The sequence below is a fragment of the Pristiophorus japonicus genome, chromosome 12 (genome assembly GCF_044704955.1).
Source record: "Pristiophorus japonicus isolate sPriJap1 chromosome 12, sPriJap1.hap1, whole genome shotgun sequence".
Taxonomy (NCBI): domain Eukaryota; kingdom Metazoa; phylum Chordata; class Chondrichthyes; family Pristiophoridae; genus Pristiophorus; species Pristiophorus japonicus.
The window spans coordinates 77952031-77968725 of NC_091988.1; the positions used below are offsets into that span (position 1 = coordinate 77952031).

A 16695-nucleotide genomic window follows, 5' to 3' on the forward strand; every position below is an offset into this window, starting at 1 on the left:
CTCAGGGACACGGGTTCTGCCAACCGCTTCATGCTGGCACAGGCTTCCCCTCCAGGAACTTTGCTGAAGTCATCCTATTCTTCACCAAGGCTTCTTCGGCAGCACCTCCCAAACCCACGACCTCCACCACCTCAAAGGAACAGGGCAGCAGGTGCACGGGAACACCACCACCACCTCCACATTCCTCTCCAAGTCACACACCATCCTAACTCCGGTGCCAATCAGACACGGTCAGTTCCCACACCCGACCATCCCTGTGGCCCCTGGAGCAGTGCCAACTGCTGCCAACCTCTGGGCATTTCTAAACTGGAATGGTACAGTGCAGAACAAGGCTATTCGGCCCATCGTGCCTGTGTCGGCTCTTTGAAAGAGCTATCTGATTAGTCTCACTTCCCCGACCCTTTCCCCTTCAAATAAAGATCCAATTCCTCTTTGAACGTTATTATTGAATCTGCTTCCACCGCCCTTTCAGGCAGCGTGTTCCCGATCACAACACGCTGCAGAATTAATTTTTTTTGCTCATGTCACCTCTGGTCCTTTTGCCAATTATCTTAAATCTGAAAAAAATTGGATCAGCCAAGAATTCCCTTCTCTGTGTCATTTTTCCCTCTTTTTTTCTGTCATTTCATTTGTATCTAAATCAAGTGACGGCTGTCTTTGGGAATGCAATACTTTCCCAACTTTTCCCAGATTAAGATTTCCCACAGCAGGAGAAGCACAGTTGGTATACAGGAAAGCAGCTTATATCCTTACTCTACATGGCATGTTAACCCCAAACCCGTGACAGCAGCCCCTATCGCAGCAGTTTTCGTATCCTCCAATCCCGAGCCCTCTGAGTAAGTCCCACACCATCCTGACTTGGAAATATATCGCCGTTCCTTCATCATCACCAGATCAAAATCCTGGAACTCCCTCCCTAACAGCACTGCGGGAGTACCTTCACCACACGGACTGCAGCGGTTCAAGGCAGCGGCTCATCACCACCTTCTCCAGGGTAATTGGGGATGGGCAATAAACACTAACGTCGCTAGCGACTCCCTCATCCCAGGAACAAATAATTTTTTTAAATTCGAGTATGTAAACCTCGACAACCAGCTATATGAAAAGGAGATGCTGATCTAGTCTTTGTCTGATGTCCATGCCTGCGGACTCTCCAACCAAAAGTCAACGGATTGTGATCAGGACATCACCTACTTGATCTTGCCTGCGACACCCACATCCCAGGAATGAATAAAAAACGGAAACAGATGGTGGGGGAGAGGCGGTAGTGGGGAAGAGACACTGAGGGGCACGTGTAGCAACTCAAGAGACTTAAGCACAATAATCTAGGCTGACACACCAGTGCAGTGCTGAGGGAGCGCTGCACTGTCGGAGGTGCCATCTTTCAGATGAGATGTTAAACTCTCAGGTGGGCGTAAAAGATCCCACAGCACTATTTTGAAGAATAGCAGGGGCGTTCTCCCCGGTGTCCTGGCCAATATTTATCCCTCAACGAACATCATGTGAAAACGCGATATAAATCCAAGTTTTTCTTCTTTCTGGAGATAGGGAGGGAGGGAGAGGGTGGGGAGGAAAGAGAAACTGAGAGGCAGTTGTAGCAACCAAACCACGACCTTGACTGAGATCATCTAACTTGACACAGACCTGGTCGTGGAACATAGAAACGGGGGCGGGGTGGGGAGGGGAGGGGTGCGCCATTCAGCCCCTCGAGCCTGTTCCGCCATTCAATTAGATCACGGCTGATCTGCAACTCAACCCCATCTTCCCGCCGCCTTGGTTCTGTAACCCTTAATTCCCTTGCCTAAAGAAAAAATCGAGAAATCTCAGTTTTCAATTGAAACCCCCACCAACCTCAACAGCAATTTGGGGACGAGAGTTCCAGATTTCTCCTGATCTGTTGTGTCCTATTTCATACTAGGCATTGTGGGACTATCCAGCTCCCAGTGTAGAAGCATTCCTTCTGTGTTGTTTTTTTTAACAAAACTATAAACTAATCGAAGGATTCCAGAACAAGGGGGCAAAAACTTAAAATTAAAAACTGACCATTCAGGCTAACTAAGGAAATAAGGGAGGGTATCTATTTGAAAACAAGGGCATACAATGTGGCCAAGACGAGTGGAAGGCCAGAGGATTGGGAAACTTCGAAAAGCCAGCAAAGGACGACTAAAAAAATAAGAGAGGGAAGATAGATTATGAAAGTAAGCCAGCACGAAATATAACCGGTACATAAAAAGGAAAAGAATGGCTAAAATAAATATTGGTCCCCTGGAGGATGAGACTGGGGAATTAATAATGGAGAACAGGGAAATGGTAGAGACGTTGAACAAATGTTTTGTATCGATCTTCACGGTAGAAGACAGTAAAACATCCCAATAATGGATAATCAAGGGGCTATAGGGAGAGAGGAACTTAATACAATCACTATCACTAAAGAAGTAGTATTTGGTAAAATAATGGGACTAAAGGCAGGCAACTCCCCTGGACCTGATGGCTTGCATCCTAGAGTCTTAAAACATTTGCATGTAGAGATAGTGAATGCATTGGTTGTAATCCACCAAAATTCATTGGATTCTGGGGAGGTCCCAGCGGATTGGAAAACCGCAAATTTAACGCCCCTATTTAAAAAAAGGAGGCAGACAGAAAGCAGGAAACTATAGATCAGTTAGAATAACATCTGTCGTTGGGAAAATGCTGGAGTCCATTATTAAGGAAGCAGTAGCAGGACATTTCGCAAAGCATAATTCAATCAAGCAAAGTCAGCATGGTTTTATGAACGGGAAATCATGTTTGACAAATTTGCTGGAGTTCTTTGAGGATGTAACTAGCAGGGTTAGATTTCCAGAAGTCATTCCATAAGATACCACATAAAAGGGTACTGTACAAGATAAAAGTTGATAGGGTTGGGGTAATATATTAACATGGATAGAGATTTGGCTAACTAACAGAAAACAGAGAGTCGGGATAAATGGGTAATTTTCCAGTTGGCAAACGGTAACTAGTGGGGTGACGTCGGGATCGGTGCTGGGGCTTCAACTATTTACAATCTATATTAATGACTTGGATGAAGGGACTGAGTGTAATGTAGCCAAGTTTGCTGATGATGCAAAGATAGATGGGAAAGCAAATTATGAGGAAGACACAAAAAATCTACAAAAGGATATAGACAGGCTAAGGGAGTGGGCAAAAATTTGGCAGATGGAGTATAATTTGGGAAAATGTGAGGTTATCCACTTTGGCAGAAAAAATAGAAAAGCAAATTATAATTTAAATGGAGAAAAATTGCAAAGTGCTGCAGTACAGAGGGACCTGGGGGTTGTTGTGCATGAAACACAAAAAGTTAGTCTGCAGGTACAGCAAGTAATCAGGAAGGCAAATGGAATGTTGGCCTTTATTGCAAGGGGGATGCAGTATAAAAGCAGAGAAGTCCTGCTACAAATGTACAGGGTATTGGTGAGGCTACACCACTCCTCAGCCAGGGGAAACATCCTCCCCGCATCTAACCTGTCAAGCTCTAAGAATTTTGTATGCTTCAATGAGATCAGCTCTCATTCTTCTAAACTCTAGAGAATATAGGCCGAGTCTGCTCAATCTCTCCTCATAGGACAATCCCCCCCATCCCAGGAATCAATCTGGTGAACCTTCATTAGGTAAGGGTATCGAGGGGTGTAGAGCAATGTTCCCTCTAATTGTTTATTCGTGCGTGGTCCCTTTAACTGGGTGCACGACCCATTCAGATTTTCGCGCATGTGTGGTGTTCATTGTGGAATCCGGTGAGCGGCCGCACAGCTTAGCGGGAACATTGGTGAAGAGCTGAGTCACGTAAACGGAGTTACGGTACAGATCAGCCATGACTTGTGACACAGGTTAGCAAGGCCATAAAAAAAACAAACCAAGCACTTGCCTTTATTTCGAGAAGTATAGGGCTCAATTTTCCCCAAAGCTTTTTTTTGGCGAACTTGAAGAGTTATGCCCGTTTTTTGGGAGCCCAAGTATGCCCCCAAAAAATGTTCTAAGTTTTCCCGCTTGATTTCTTCATTTTGCCGCAGCCTAACCGGTCCTTTAGTTTTGGGGGTGGAGCCTTGATCTGCGCCAAAATGATCGGGTTGCCACGGTAACCAGGGACACAATGCGGGCTGAGGCTGGAAAGTGACAACTCCGCTCACAACCTGCACAAGCACATTAAAATACGTTGCCGCAACTTCACAAACACTTTAAAATACGTTGCATCCATTAAATTATTAAAGTCCCTGCCTCCTGATGCTGGTGCCGATCCCCGCTCCGAGCCCTGGCCGGGTGGCCTGCTGGTCTGCTCCCTAGCCCTGACCGAATGCCCTCCCGGACCGCTCCCCTGCACCTATCCCAGGCCGAATGGCCTCCTCCCTCCTGGACCCCTCCTCTCTTCCCTCTCTCACCTCTCCTGCTGCTACTGTCCGGGCATCTGCTGCACTTACCTGTGTCGTTTTCCTTACCTGCGTCGATTTCCTTAACTCTCCAGAAGGTTTTTCTACAGAGGCCACATACGTCGGCCTTAGAAGAACTGGAGTAACTCTCAGCTGGCCAAACTCACCTAAATGGCCAGAATTGGCACGGGTGGCAGGTTACGCCCCCTTTGGCTGATAATTAAAACTTACCCAAAAAATCCTAACTAACTGAGTTATGCTGGTGCAAATTGATTGGGGAAACTTGTTTTTTTTAAACTTAGGCCAAAAAAAGCGGCCTGCGCCCAAAAAACAGCACAAATCATTGGGGAAAATTGAGTTCTATATAGAATTGAAAGGTAGGGAAGTTATGCTAAACCTGTTTTGAACCTTGGTTAGACCACACTTGGAGCACTGCTGGTTCTGGTCGCCATATTATAAAAAGGATATAGAGGCACTGGAGAGGTCGCAGAAAAGATTGACGAAGATGATACCTGAAGTGCAAGGGTATACATATCAGGAAAGGGTGAACAGGCTGAATATTTTTTCTCTTGAAAGAAGTATGAGGGGTGACCTAATAGAAGTGTTTAACATTATGAAAGGTTTTGATAGAGTGGATGCAGAGAGAATGTTTCCACTTGTGGGGAAGAGCATAACTAGAGGCCATCAATATAAGATAGTCACCAAGAAATCCAACAGGGAATTCAGAAGAAAATTCTTTACCCAGAGAGTGGTGAGAATGTGGAACTCACTGCCACAGGGAGTGGTTGAAGCGAATGGTATCGATGCATTTATGGGGAGGCTAGACAAACATATGAGGGAGAAGGGAATAGAGGGTTTTGCTGATAGATTTAGATGAGGAAAGACGAGAGGAGGCTCGAGTGGGGAATAAACGCTGGCATGAACTGGTTGGGCCGAATGGCCTGTTTCGGTGCCGAATATCCTGTGTAATTGAATGGTGGGAGGGGCTCGAGGAGCTGAATGTAGCTCCTCCTGTTCCCGTGACTCTTGAGAGGTACCACGCAGAGGGAACCATCGGTGAGTGCATTGGGCACTGGCAGTGGGGCCTTGGATTACCCCAGCACTGTGGGGCGAACGGTTTGTTGGGCAGAATTATTACACTTTGCCAAGCTGCTGACCTTGGCACCAGCAGAGCCCTGGGTCTCCGACACTGTCACTTTGTGTTAGGTTGAGGAGAGGAAGCTGTGGGTGGAATTGGGGAATTATTCATGAACTAATGGTGTGCCCTGAGAAATCCTTCACCGAACAGCAGCACAAATGTCGGATTTTGTTACTCTGCCCTTCAGAGACAGGCAGCGGCATTATTAATTTATTTAATTTTCTTTTTTAGCTGAGTCGGGTAGATTGTGACTTATAAAAAAGTTTTAAATGTCCCATTTTCTCAAACGTCTGCAACTTTTGAAGTTCTCGTTGCCTCTTCTCTTTCCAAACTTGGGAATCTCACTGCATGGAAAAGGAGGCCGTTCAGCCCATCGTGTGCGTGCTGGCTCTTTGAAAGAGCTATTCGAATTATTGTCTGCCCCGGCCCTCCCTCTGCTCTTTCCCCATAACCCTGCATAGCTTTCCATTTCAAAACTAGGGGCCATCAATATAAGATCGTCGCCAATAAATCCAACAGGGAATTCAGGAGGAATTTCCTCACCCAGAGTGCGGTGAGAATGTGGAAGGTCAGCAGCTTGGCAAAGTGCAATAATTCTGCCCGGCAAAGTGCAATAATTCTGCCCAACAAACCGTTCGCCCCACAGTGCTGGGGTAATCCAATGCCCCACTGCCAGTGCCCCACGCACTCACCGATGGTTCCCTCTGCGTGGTACCTCTCGAGAGTCACCGGAACAGGAGGAGTTACATTCAGCCCCTCGAGCCCCTCCCACATTCAATTATACCGGATATACGGCACCAAAACAGACCATTCGCTACCACGGAGTGGTTGAAGCGAATAGCACAGATGCATTCAAGGTCAGGCTAGATAAACATATGAGGGAGAAAGGAATATGCTGGTAGGGTGAGATGAGGTGGGGTCATGTGGAGCATAAACACCGGCACGGACCAGCTGGGCTGAAAGGCCTGTTTCTGTGCTGTAAATACTACGTAATTCTTTGTAATATAAAATAACTTTGGGACAATTTCAAATGAATTCCTCATGCGCACTGACCAATCACACAAAATGGTCCACAATTCAGCTCCAATTGGCAGTTTCTATTCTGTTGGGATTCTGATATCGAAAGTCCTCTAACCGAATAACTCAGAACTCTGCACCGCTGGAGTTTCTGTTTCCGTTTCCGTTTATAGAGTGCGCACTACCCTTCAGGTCACCCTCGCCTACCTCGACCCAAAGAGCTTGGTTGCAGGTTGGCCAGTACCACGGCATGAAAACTCCCAAATGTGGATGACCAGCGACTTCTCTGTAGCTCAGTGGTAGCACAATCGCCTCCGAGTCAGAAGGTTGTGGGTTCAAGTCCCACTCTAGAAACTTGAGCACATAAATCTAGGCTGTTACTCCCAGTGCAGTGCTGAGGGAGCGCTGCACTGTCGGAGGTGCCGTCTTTCAGATGGAGACATTAAACCGAGGCCCCGTCTGCCCCCTCAGGTGGACATAAAAGATCCCACTGCACTATTTCGAAGAAGAGCAGGGGAGTTGTCCTCGATGTCATAAGAACATAAGAACATAAGAATTAGGAACAGGAGTAGGCCATCTAGCCCCTCGAGCCTGCTCCGCCACTCAACAAGATCATGGCTGATCTGGCCGTGGACTCAGCTCCACTTACCCGCCCGCTCCCCATAACCCTTAATTCCCTTATTGGTTAAAAATCTATCTATCTGTGATTTGAATACATTCAATGAGCTAGCCTCAACTGCTTCCCTGGGCAGAGAATTCCACAAATTCACAACCCTCTGGGAGAAGAAATTCCTTCTCAACTCGGTTTTAAATTGGCTCCCCCCGTATTTTGAGGCTGTGTCCCCTAGTTCTAGTCTCCCCGACCAGTGGAAACAACCTCTCTGCCTCTATCTTGTCTATCCCTTTCATTATTTTAAATGTTTCTATAAGATCACCCCTCATCCTTCTGAACTCCAACGAGTAAAGACCCAGTCTACTCAATCTATCATCATAAGGTAACCCCCTCATCTCCGGAATCAGCCTAGTGAATCGTCTCTGTACCCCCTCCAAAGCCAGTATATCCTTCCTTAAGTAAGGTGACCAAAACTGCACGCAGTACTCCAGGTGCGGCCTCACCAATACCCTGTACAGTTGCAGCAGGATCTCCCTGCTTCTGTACTCCATCCCTCTCGCAATGAAGGCCAACATTCCATTCGCCTTCCTGATTACCTGCTGCACTTGCAAACTAACTTTTTGGGATTCATGCACAAGGACCCCCAGGTCCCTCTGCACCGCAGCATGTTGTAATTTCTCCCCATTCAAATAATATTCCCTTTTACTGTTTTTTTTTCCCAAGGTGGATGACCTCACATTTTCCGACATTGTATTCCATCTGCCAAACCTTAGCCCATTCGCTTAACATATCTAAATCTCTTTGCAGCCTCTCTGTGTCCTCTACACAACCCGCTTTCCCACTAATCTTTGTGTCATCTGCAAATTTTGTTACACTACACTCTGTCCCCTCTTCCAGGTCATCTATGTATATGGTAAACAGTTGTGGTCCCAGCACCGATCCCTGTGACACACCACTTACCACTGATTTCCAACCCGAAAAGGACCCATTTATCCCGACTCTCTGCTTCCTGTTAGCCAGCCAATTCTCAATCCATGCTAATACATTTCCTCTGACTCCGCATGCCTTTATCTTCTGCAGTAACCTTTTGTGTGGCACCTTATCGAATGCCTTTTGGAAATCTAAATACACCACATCCATCGGTACACCTCTATCCACCGTGCTCGTTATATCCTCAAAGAATTCCAGTAAATTAGTTAGACATGATTTCCCCTTCATGAATCCATGTTGCGTCTGCTTGATTGCACTATTCCTATCTAGATGTCCCGCTATTTCTTCCTTAATGATAGTTTCAAGCATTTTCCCCACTACAGATGTTAAACTAATGTCCTGGGCCAATATTTATCCCTCAATCAACATAACATAATAAAACAGATTATCTGGTCATTATCTCATTGCTGCTTGTGGGAGCTTGCTGTGCGCAAATTGGCTGCCGCTTTTCCCACATTACAACAGTGACTAGACTTCAAAAGTACTTCATTGGCTGCAAAGCGCTTTGAGACGTCCGTGAAAGGCGCTCTATAAATGCAAATCTTTCTTTCTTTTTCCCGCCCATTCCATGGAGAATCGCCATTAGTTCATCTTTTGCTTTACTCATTCTGGGATGTGGGCATCACTGGCAAGGCTGGCATTTATTGCCCATCCCTAAATGCCCTTGAGAAGGTGGTGACGAGCCGCCGCCTTGAACCGCTGCAGTCCGTGTGGTGAAGGTACTCCCACAGTGCTGTTAGGGAGGGAGTTCCAGGATTTTGACCCAGTGACGATGAAGGAACGGCCGATATATTTCCAAGTTAGGATGGTGTGGGACTTGCTCACAGAGGGCTTGAGATTGGAGGATACGAACACTGCTGCGACAGGGGTTGCTGTCACTGGTTTGGGGTTAACATGCCTTGTAGAGTAAGGATATAAGCTGCTTTCCTGTTCAACCAACTGTGCTTCTCCTGCTGTGGGAAATCTTAATCTGAGAAAAGTTGGGAAAGTATTCTGTTCCCAAAGACAGCCGTCACTTGCTTTAGATATAAATGAAATGGCAGAAAAAAACGGGAAAAATGACAGAGAAAGGATTTCTTGGCTGATCCAATTTTTTTCAGATTTAAGATAATTGGCAAAAGGACCAGAGGTGACATGAGCAAAAAAAATAAATTCTGCAGCGAGTTGTGATCGGGAACATGCTGCCTGAAAGGGCGGTGGAAGCAGATTCAATAGTAACATTCAAAGAGGAATTGGATCTTTACTTGAAGGGGAAAAGAATTGCGGGGCTATGGGGAAAGGGTAGGGGAAGTGCGACTAATTGGATAGCTCTTTCAAAGAGCTGGCACAGGCACGATGGGCCGAATAGCCTCGTTCTGCACTGTACCATTCTGGGATTCGAATCTGCAGTTTAGCCCAGAGGTTGGCAGCAGTTGGCACTGCACCAGGGGCCACAGGGATGGCGGGTGTGGGAACTGGCAGTGTCTGCCAGTCGACGGCGAGGTTCAACACTGCCTCCAGTGCACCAGCGCAGCCTTTGGTCACCTGAGGAAGAGAGTTTTCGAAGATCAGGCCCTCAAATCTAGCACCTTGCCCCTCTTCCTGTATGGCTCAAAGACGTGGACCATATACAGTAGACACCTCAAATCGTTGGAGAAATACCACCAGGGATGCCTCCGCAAGATCCTGCAAATTCCCTGGGAGGACAGATGCGCCATTGTCAGTGTTCTCGACCAGGCCAACATCCCCAACATCGAAGCACTGACCACACTCGACCAGCTCCATTGGGCGGACCACATTGTTTGCATGTCCGACACGAGAATCCCAAAGCAAGCGCTCTACTCAGAACTTCTAAACAGCAAGCGAGCCCAAGGTGGGCAAAGGAAACATTTCAAGCACGCCCTCAAAGCCTCCTTGATAAAATGCAACATCCCCACCGACACCTGGGAGTCCCTGGCCAAAGACCGCCCTCAGTGAAGATAGAGCATCCGGGAGGGCGCTGAGCACCTCGAGTCTCGTCGCCGAGAGCACTCAGAAAACAAGCGCAGGCAGCGGAAGGAGCGTGCGGCAAACCAGACACCCCACCCACCCTTTCCTACAACGACTGTCTTCCTCGATTTCGAGGGACTGCCTATGATGATGATGATGATGGTGCTGGCATCATCACCCATCAAACCTGCTGTGTAGTGTGTGGATAGAAATTCATCCTGGGTAACGCCTCGCTGTTAAAATTCTCAACCTTGTTTTCACATCCCTCCATGGCCTCACCCCCTCCCTATCTGTGTAACCTCCTCCTGCCCTACGACCAACCCCCCCCCCCAAGATCTCTGCGCTCCTCCAATTCTGCCCTCTTGCTCATCCCCGATTTTCTTCGCTCCAACATTGGCGGCCGTGCCTTCGGCTGCCGAGGCCCTCGGCTCTGGAAATCCGTTCCTAAACCTCTCCGCCTCTTTACCAACGTTCCCTCTTGATTGAGGGATTAATATTGACCCAGGACACCGGGGAGAACTCCCTTGCTCTTCAAATAATGCTGTGGTATCTTTAACATCCACCTGAGATGGCAGAACGCACCTCAGTTTAACGTCTCATCCGAAAGACGGCACCTCCGACAGTGCAGCGCTCCCGCGGCCTGAATTTTGCACTCGTCCCTGGAGTGGGACTTGAACCCACAGCCTTCTGACTCGGACCAGAGAGTGCTACCCACTGAGGCAGGGTAGTGTGATGGTCCGTCGGAGAGGAATGGCCTCGAATGAGGTACTGGTGGGCAAGCAGGACTCACGGGAGTGTCTACCTTCAGAACAGAAGTGGAGAAAACTAGGTGGGAGTGGGTGAGTGTGTGGAGGTAAATGCAGACCTCCATGCGTGGGAGTGCTGAATAAAATTTAAATCCATGAGCTAATTTAGCTATTTTTCTCTCTCTCCTCTCTCTCTCTCTTTCCCTCCATCCCTACCTGCAGTGGTGGGACACCACACATCGTAACAGGTACCAACCTCGCCACAATCCAGGAGCCTAAGATTCGAGCAAAATATGGCAGTGTACAGTCAACGAACGTGAGTATACAAACTTGATTTTAGTAACACACGATCCCAAGAGCCTTAAGACGCAGATGGAAGGTTTGACTGGGGGCCTGGAATTCGAGGAACGTGGGCCAATATCTGCGTCGGCCAACGTGGATTTTACTCAGTACTGTACAGAGAATTACATCGAATGTACAGCACAGAAACAGGCCATTCGGCCCAACTGGTCTGTACCGGTGTTAATGTTCCACTTGAGCCACTTCCCACCCCTCTTCATCTCAACCCCATCAGCATAACCTTCTATTCCTTTCTCCCTTGTGTGCATATCTGGCTACCCCTTAAATGCATCTGTGCTGTTCGTCTCACCCGCTCCCTGTGGTAGCGAGTTCCACATTCTAAACACTTAACAGCCTACTGGGAAAATACATGCACATCAGTTATCAGTGCCTCAAACCCACGCAACGCAGGCTGTCTGCCATCCTTTATAAACCAATAAATATAAATTAATATATTTTTAATAACAATAATCCAGGCAATAGAGAAAGGATCAGTGACTTAAACATTTACGGTGCTTCTATATTTGGCACATTGGTTCTTGTAGTGGAAATGCCACTTTACGGTGTTGCGAACGGGAGTGATGACCCACAGGAGCTGGAGAGACCCGGGTACCATCACTGAGGTTTGGGACTAATATTCGCCTGCTGCCTCTGGGTCAGAAGGTTGCAGGTGGCAGTCTCAAATTTAGGGCTCAAGATCCGGGCTGCCGTTGCTGAGCGAGTGCGTGCGACATGGTTGGAGAGGTCATATTTTGAATGGGGTGTTGAAACAAGATCGTGTGTTCCTGGACTTATGGTTGAGTTGCGTGCTGGAAGACCCACCTGCCGCTATCTGAGGAAGAGCAGGGAGATCTCCCGCTGTCCTGCCCAATGTTCCTCCCACCAATACCACCAAAAAGTGATTGGCTATTATGCAATGTTGCTGTCTGATTGGCTCTCGGACGCTCGCTGACGTTTCAAGTAATTCATCCTGTAAGATCGGTAAATACAAATTCAGAACATAAGAACGGAAGACATTGGAGCAGGATTAGGCCATATGGTCCCTCAAGCCTGCTCCGCCATTCAATAAGGTCATGGCTGATCTGATCATGGACTCGGCTCCACTTCCTCGCCCGCTCCCCACAACCCCTTATCCCCTTATCGTTTAAGAAATTGTCTTTTTCTGTCTTAAATTTATTCAATGTCCCAGCTTCTACAGCTCTGAGGCAGCAAATTCCACAGATTTTCAACCCTCAGAGAAGAAATTTCTCTTCATCTCTGTTTTAAATGGGCAGCCCTTTATTCTAAGATCATGCCCCCTCGTTCTAAAATACACTGTTCGCTGACCGCTTCTAAATTACTTGAATGTTGACCCTGTGTCTAAGCTCTGGAATTCTCTCTCCTTTAAGACGCTCCTTAAATCCCACCTCTTCAACCAAGCTTTTGTTCAACCAAGCTTAGCTTCCTTCCTTACTCTTCCCCTGCCTAAAAAGCTGTTGAGGCCGGGGGTCAATTAAAAATTTCAAAGCTTGAGATTGACAGATTTTTGTTAGCAAGGATATTGAGGGTTACGGAACGAAGTTGGTGGATGGAGTTGAGTTACAGATCAGCCATGATCTCATTGAATGGCGGAACAGGTTCGAGGGGCTGAATGGCTTGCTCCTGTCCCTATATTCCTTAATATCTCTGTGGCTTGATGTCAAATTGTGTCTGATAATGCTCCTGTGAAATATCTCGATGTTTTACTATTTTACATACATATGCACAGGATATGCAGCACAGAAACAGGCCATTTGGCCCAACCAGTACATGCCGGCGTTTATGTTCCACTCGAGCCTTCTTCCGTCTTTCCGCAACTAACTCTATCAGCATAACCCTCTATTCCCTTCTCCCTCATATGCTTGTCTAGTCTCTCCTTAAATGCATCTATACTATTTGCTTCAACCTCTCCCTGTGGCAGCGAGTTTCATGTTCTCCCCACTCTCTGGGTAAAGAAGTTTCTCCTGAATTCCCTATTGTATTTCCTGGTGGCTTATCTTGTATTGTTAGCCTCTAGTTATGCTCTTCCCCACAAGTGGAAACATTCTCTCTCTATCCACTCTATCGAAACCTTTCATAATTTTCAAGACCTCCAATAGGTCACCCCTCAGCTTTTTTTTCAAGAGAAGGGTTAGGGTTAGGGGCCTTGACAGAGTGGATAGGAAAGACCTATTTCCCTAAGCACAGGGGTCAACAACCAATGGGCATAGGTTTAAAGTAATTGGTGGGAGGTTTAGAGGGAATTTGAGGGGAAATTTCTTCACCCAGAGGATGGTGGGGGTCTGGAAGTCACTGCCTGAAAGGGTGGTCGACACAGAAACCCTCACTGCATTTAAAAAGTACTTGGATGTGCACTTGAAGTGCTGTAACGTACAGGGCTATGGACCAAGAGCTAGAAAGTGGAATTAGGCTGGATAGCTCTTGGTCGGCCGGCGCGGACACGATGGACCGAAATGGACTCCTTCCGTGCTGTAAATTTCTATAATTCTATGAACAGAGACCCAGCCTGTTCATCCTTTGCTGATATGTATACCCTCACATTTCTAGTATCATATTTGTAAATTTTCTCTGCACCCTCTCCGGTGCCTCCTTATCCTTTTTATGATATGGCAACCAGAAATGTGTGCATTACTCTAAAGGTGCTGTATCACTGCAAGGCGTTGTTAACCAGCGTGTTTGTGCCCGCTACAGGAATGCAAGGTATTGAACGATACTGCCATGGTGTGTAAGGCTCCATCCATCGCAAACAGTGGACGGAGCTTGTTGGAGAATGCAGCTCAGCCGGACGAGATTGGCTTCATCATGGACAACGTGCAGTCAGTGCTCGTCGTCAACGGAACGGGGTTCGCTTACTACCCAGACCCCACCTTCGAGCTGCTCAGCCCGTCTGGGTCTCTGGAGCTGAAGCCCAGCTCCCCAGTCATACTGAAGGTGAGGACTGAACGAAGCTGGGGCTTGTCATCTGAGGAGCCCACGTAGCTGACCCCTGACCCCCCTCCCCTTCCCCCAATGACAATGGAAAGACCATGTGGTGTCAAGGGTGAGAGGGGCAGTCTAACTCGCGAGCATTGCAGCCGCATATGAGCGATCCAGGTCTCCACACGGGTCAAATTCAAAGTCCCCTCGTTCTATTTATGTCTATATTTCTTTAGTTTCCTTGTGTTTCATGTTGAAACTGGATTTGTTCAGCTGGTAAACGACTGAGTGTGTGTCTGCCCGTGGGGAGTGGGGGGAGAGTGCTTGTCGGTACCTCACCCACGTAGGTATTCCTCATGTACAAGTTCGAGCAGTGGAGATCACTGAGCTATTCCAGGGCGGGGTGGAGGGGTGGGTGTGGGCGGGGCGATCCCAGCTCTGCCTATTCCAGAGGGCTAATTGGACAGATGAGCAATGGGAGCCCTGGCTGATGATCGATCCCCTCACAATGCACCGAACCCTGGGATGAAATCTGGTAACTCAACACAGGCCAAGGGTTGACCTTGTGCCCTTCCTGCTGTCTGTGGCCCAGCATCACACCACGTGATGCATGTATCCACTGAGGCAGCAGGGAACCCTCTGAGTGTCATCGTTGACTGACCGAGCTCCTGTGCTGTTTGACTGTTTGATTGCGGCGAGGTGCCACCTTTCACCAACGCCTGTGTTTTCCCTGCCCCCCCCCCCGCCCTCGGTTGTTTGAAAAATTGTCTTCGGCTGGAGGTCTAACTGGGCTTTGCTGCGCTCTTCTTCCTCCAGGGGAAGAACTTGATTCCCAACGCACCAGGCAACGCCAAGCTGAACTACACGGTGATGATCGGGGAGAACCCGTGCGTACTGACTGTCTCCGAGACCCAGCTCCTATGCGAACCGCCCAACCTGACTGGCGAGCATAAAGTCTTGGTGAGTGTGAGCACGTGGCAACACGCTGGGACCTCCGCTCCGTCACGGGTGCATCGGGCATTGTTCTGAAAGAATTGTTTCTGTCTGTGTTTCCCCCTGTGATGCAATGTGTCAGTCGTGGCCCAGCGTCTGAGAAGCCAGGAACGAAAAACCAAATGAACTTGCATTTATATAGCGCCTTTCACGACCTCGGGCCATCAAAGTGTTTTACCGCCAATTCAGTACTATTTGGAGTGTAGTCATTGTTGTGATATTGGAAACGCGGCAGCCAATTTGCACACAACAAGCTCCCACAAGCAGCAATGTGATGATGACCAGAATATCAGTTTTTAGTGATGTTTGTTGAGGGATAAATATTGGCCACAGGACACCGGGGATAATGCCCCTACTCTTCTGCGAAATAAGTGGCCGTGGAATCTTTTACACCCAACTGAGAGTGTAGACGGGGCCTCGGTTTAACGTCTCATCTGAACGGCAGCACCTCCAGCAGTGCAGCACTCCCTCAGTACTGCAGTGGGAGTGTCAGCCTAGATTCTTGTGATTGAGTCTCAGGATAGGATTGGGGAATGTACAGGTGGAAGCTATGGCTTTGGTGGAGTTGAGTGAGTCCTTAAGCACTTCTGTGTTATGTGACACACTTAATTCTTCTTTTAAAATTGCTCGCCATGACTAATCACCGGTGCTTCATCCTAGTCTACACAGCGTGATCTCCCAAAACAGTGACCTCCACCAGCTAGAAGGACATGGGTAGCGGGTGCATGGGAACAGCACCACCTCCCAAGTTCCCCTCCCGGTCTCTCACACATGCCTTCCCGACTTGGGACATATATCGGCCGTTCCTTCATTGTCACTGGTTTGAAATTCTGGAACCCCCTCCTGAACACCACTATGTGGGAGCACCTTCACCACACGGGACTGCAGCGGTGCAAAAAGAAGGCCCATCTCCAATCTTCTCGAGGGCAACTTGGAATGCGCAATAAATGCCAGTGACGCCCACGTCTCTCAGAACGATTAAAAAGCAAAGACTCGACATACTTGGAAGGACAGACTCGCTGATCGTGCTGGGTGTTCAGAGTCCCGCAGTGCATGGAAATGTCTCCCACCCACCATTGCACTGCGCTGAAATCCCTCTGACAATCCGGCTTTACTTTCCAATAAAAGATAAAAAAGTCGGGCTACAATACCCTCGTGAAGATTGAATTTTGAAATGATTCGTAGGACGGAACACCCCTCTTTCACTCGCTTCTTAACTTTACATTCTGGAATTATTTTTTCTTCGTATTATGCCTCTCTCGCGCTTACATCAAGTCTGTAATACCTCGGATGGATTTAAATGAATAAAAGCCAACAATAAGCCTCTCAGAAATCCGTCAGTGGGTTTAGGAGATTGAAAAGGACTTTGTGGCATCCTCGCTGAACGTTGATATGAAGCTTTGCTCATTTTCTTTTGAAAATGTTGACTCGCTTTCTCGATGGAGGTGGTGTTCTGGGTTGATAGTAAGTCGGAGATAGTGTTCCTTTTATTCCATTCCCAGTCTACCTCGCGCTCCCTGCTCTGGCTTCAGGCCTTGCTAGTCCGCTCTGCTTCAT

General features: G+C 47.8%; 1 protein-coding gene across 2 annotated transcripts in view; it reads left to right on the forward strand.

Moving 5' to 3' along the window:
* LOC139277349 (plexin-A1-like) overlaps window positions 1–16695 on the forward strand; it is a 633908-nt gene that overhangs the window by 528288 nt on the left and 88925 nt on the right. For both annotated transcript variants that reach the window (XM_070895706.1, XM_070895705.1), the window contains exons 17-19: window positions 11095–11188; window positions 13921–14160; window positions 14962–15105. In XM_070895706.1, the coding sequence (XP_070751807.1) occupies window positions 11095–11188; window positions 13921–14160; window positions 14962–15105 (478 nt within the window). The remainder of the gene's footprint in view (window positions 1–11094; window positions 11189–13920; window positions 14161–14961; window positions 15106–16695) is intronic.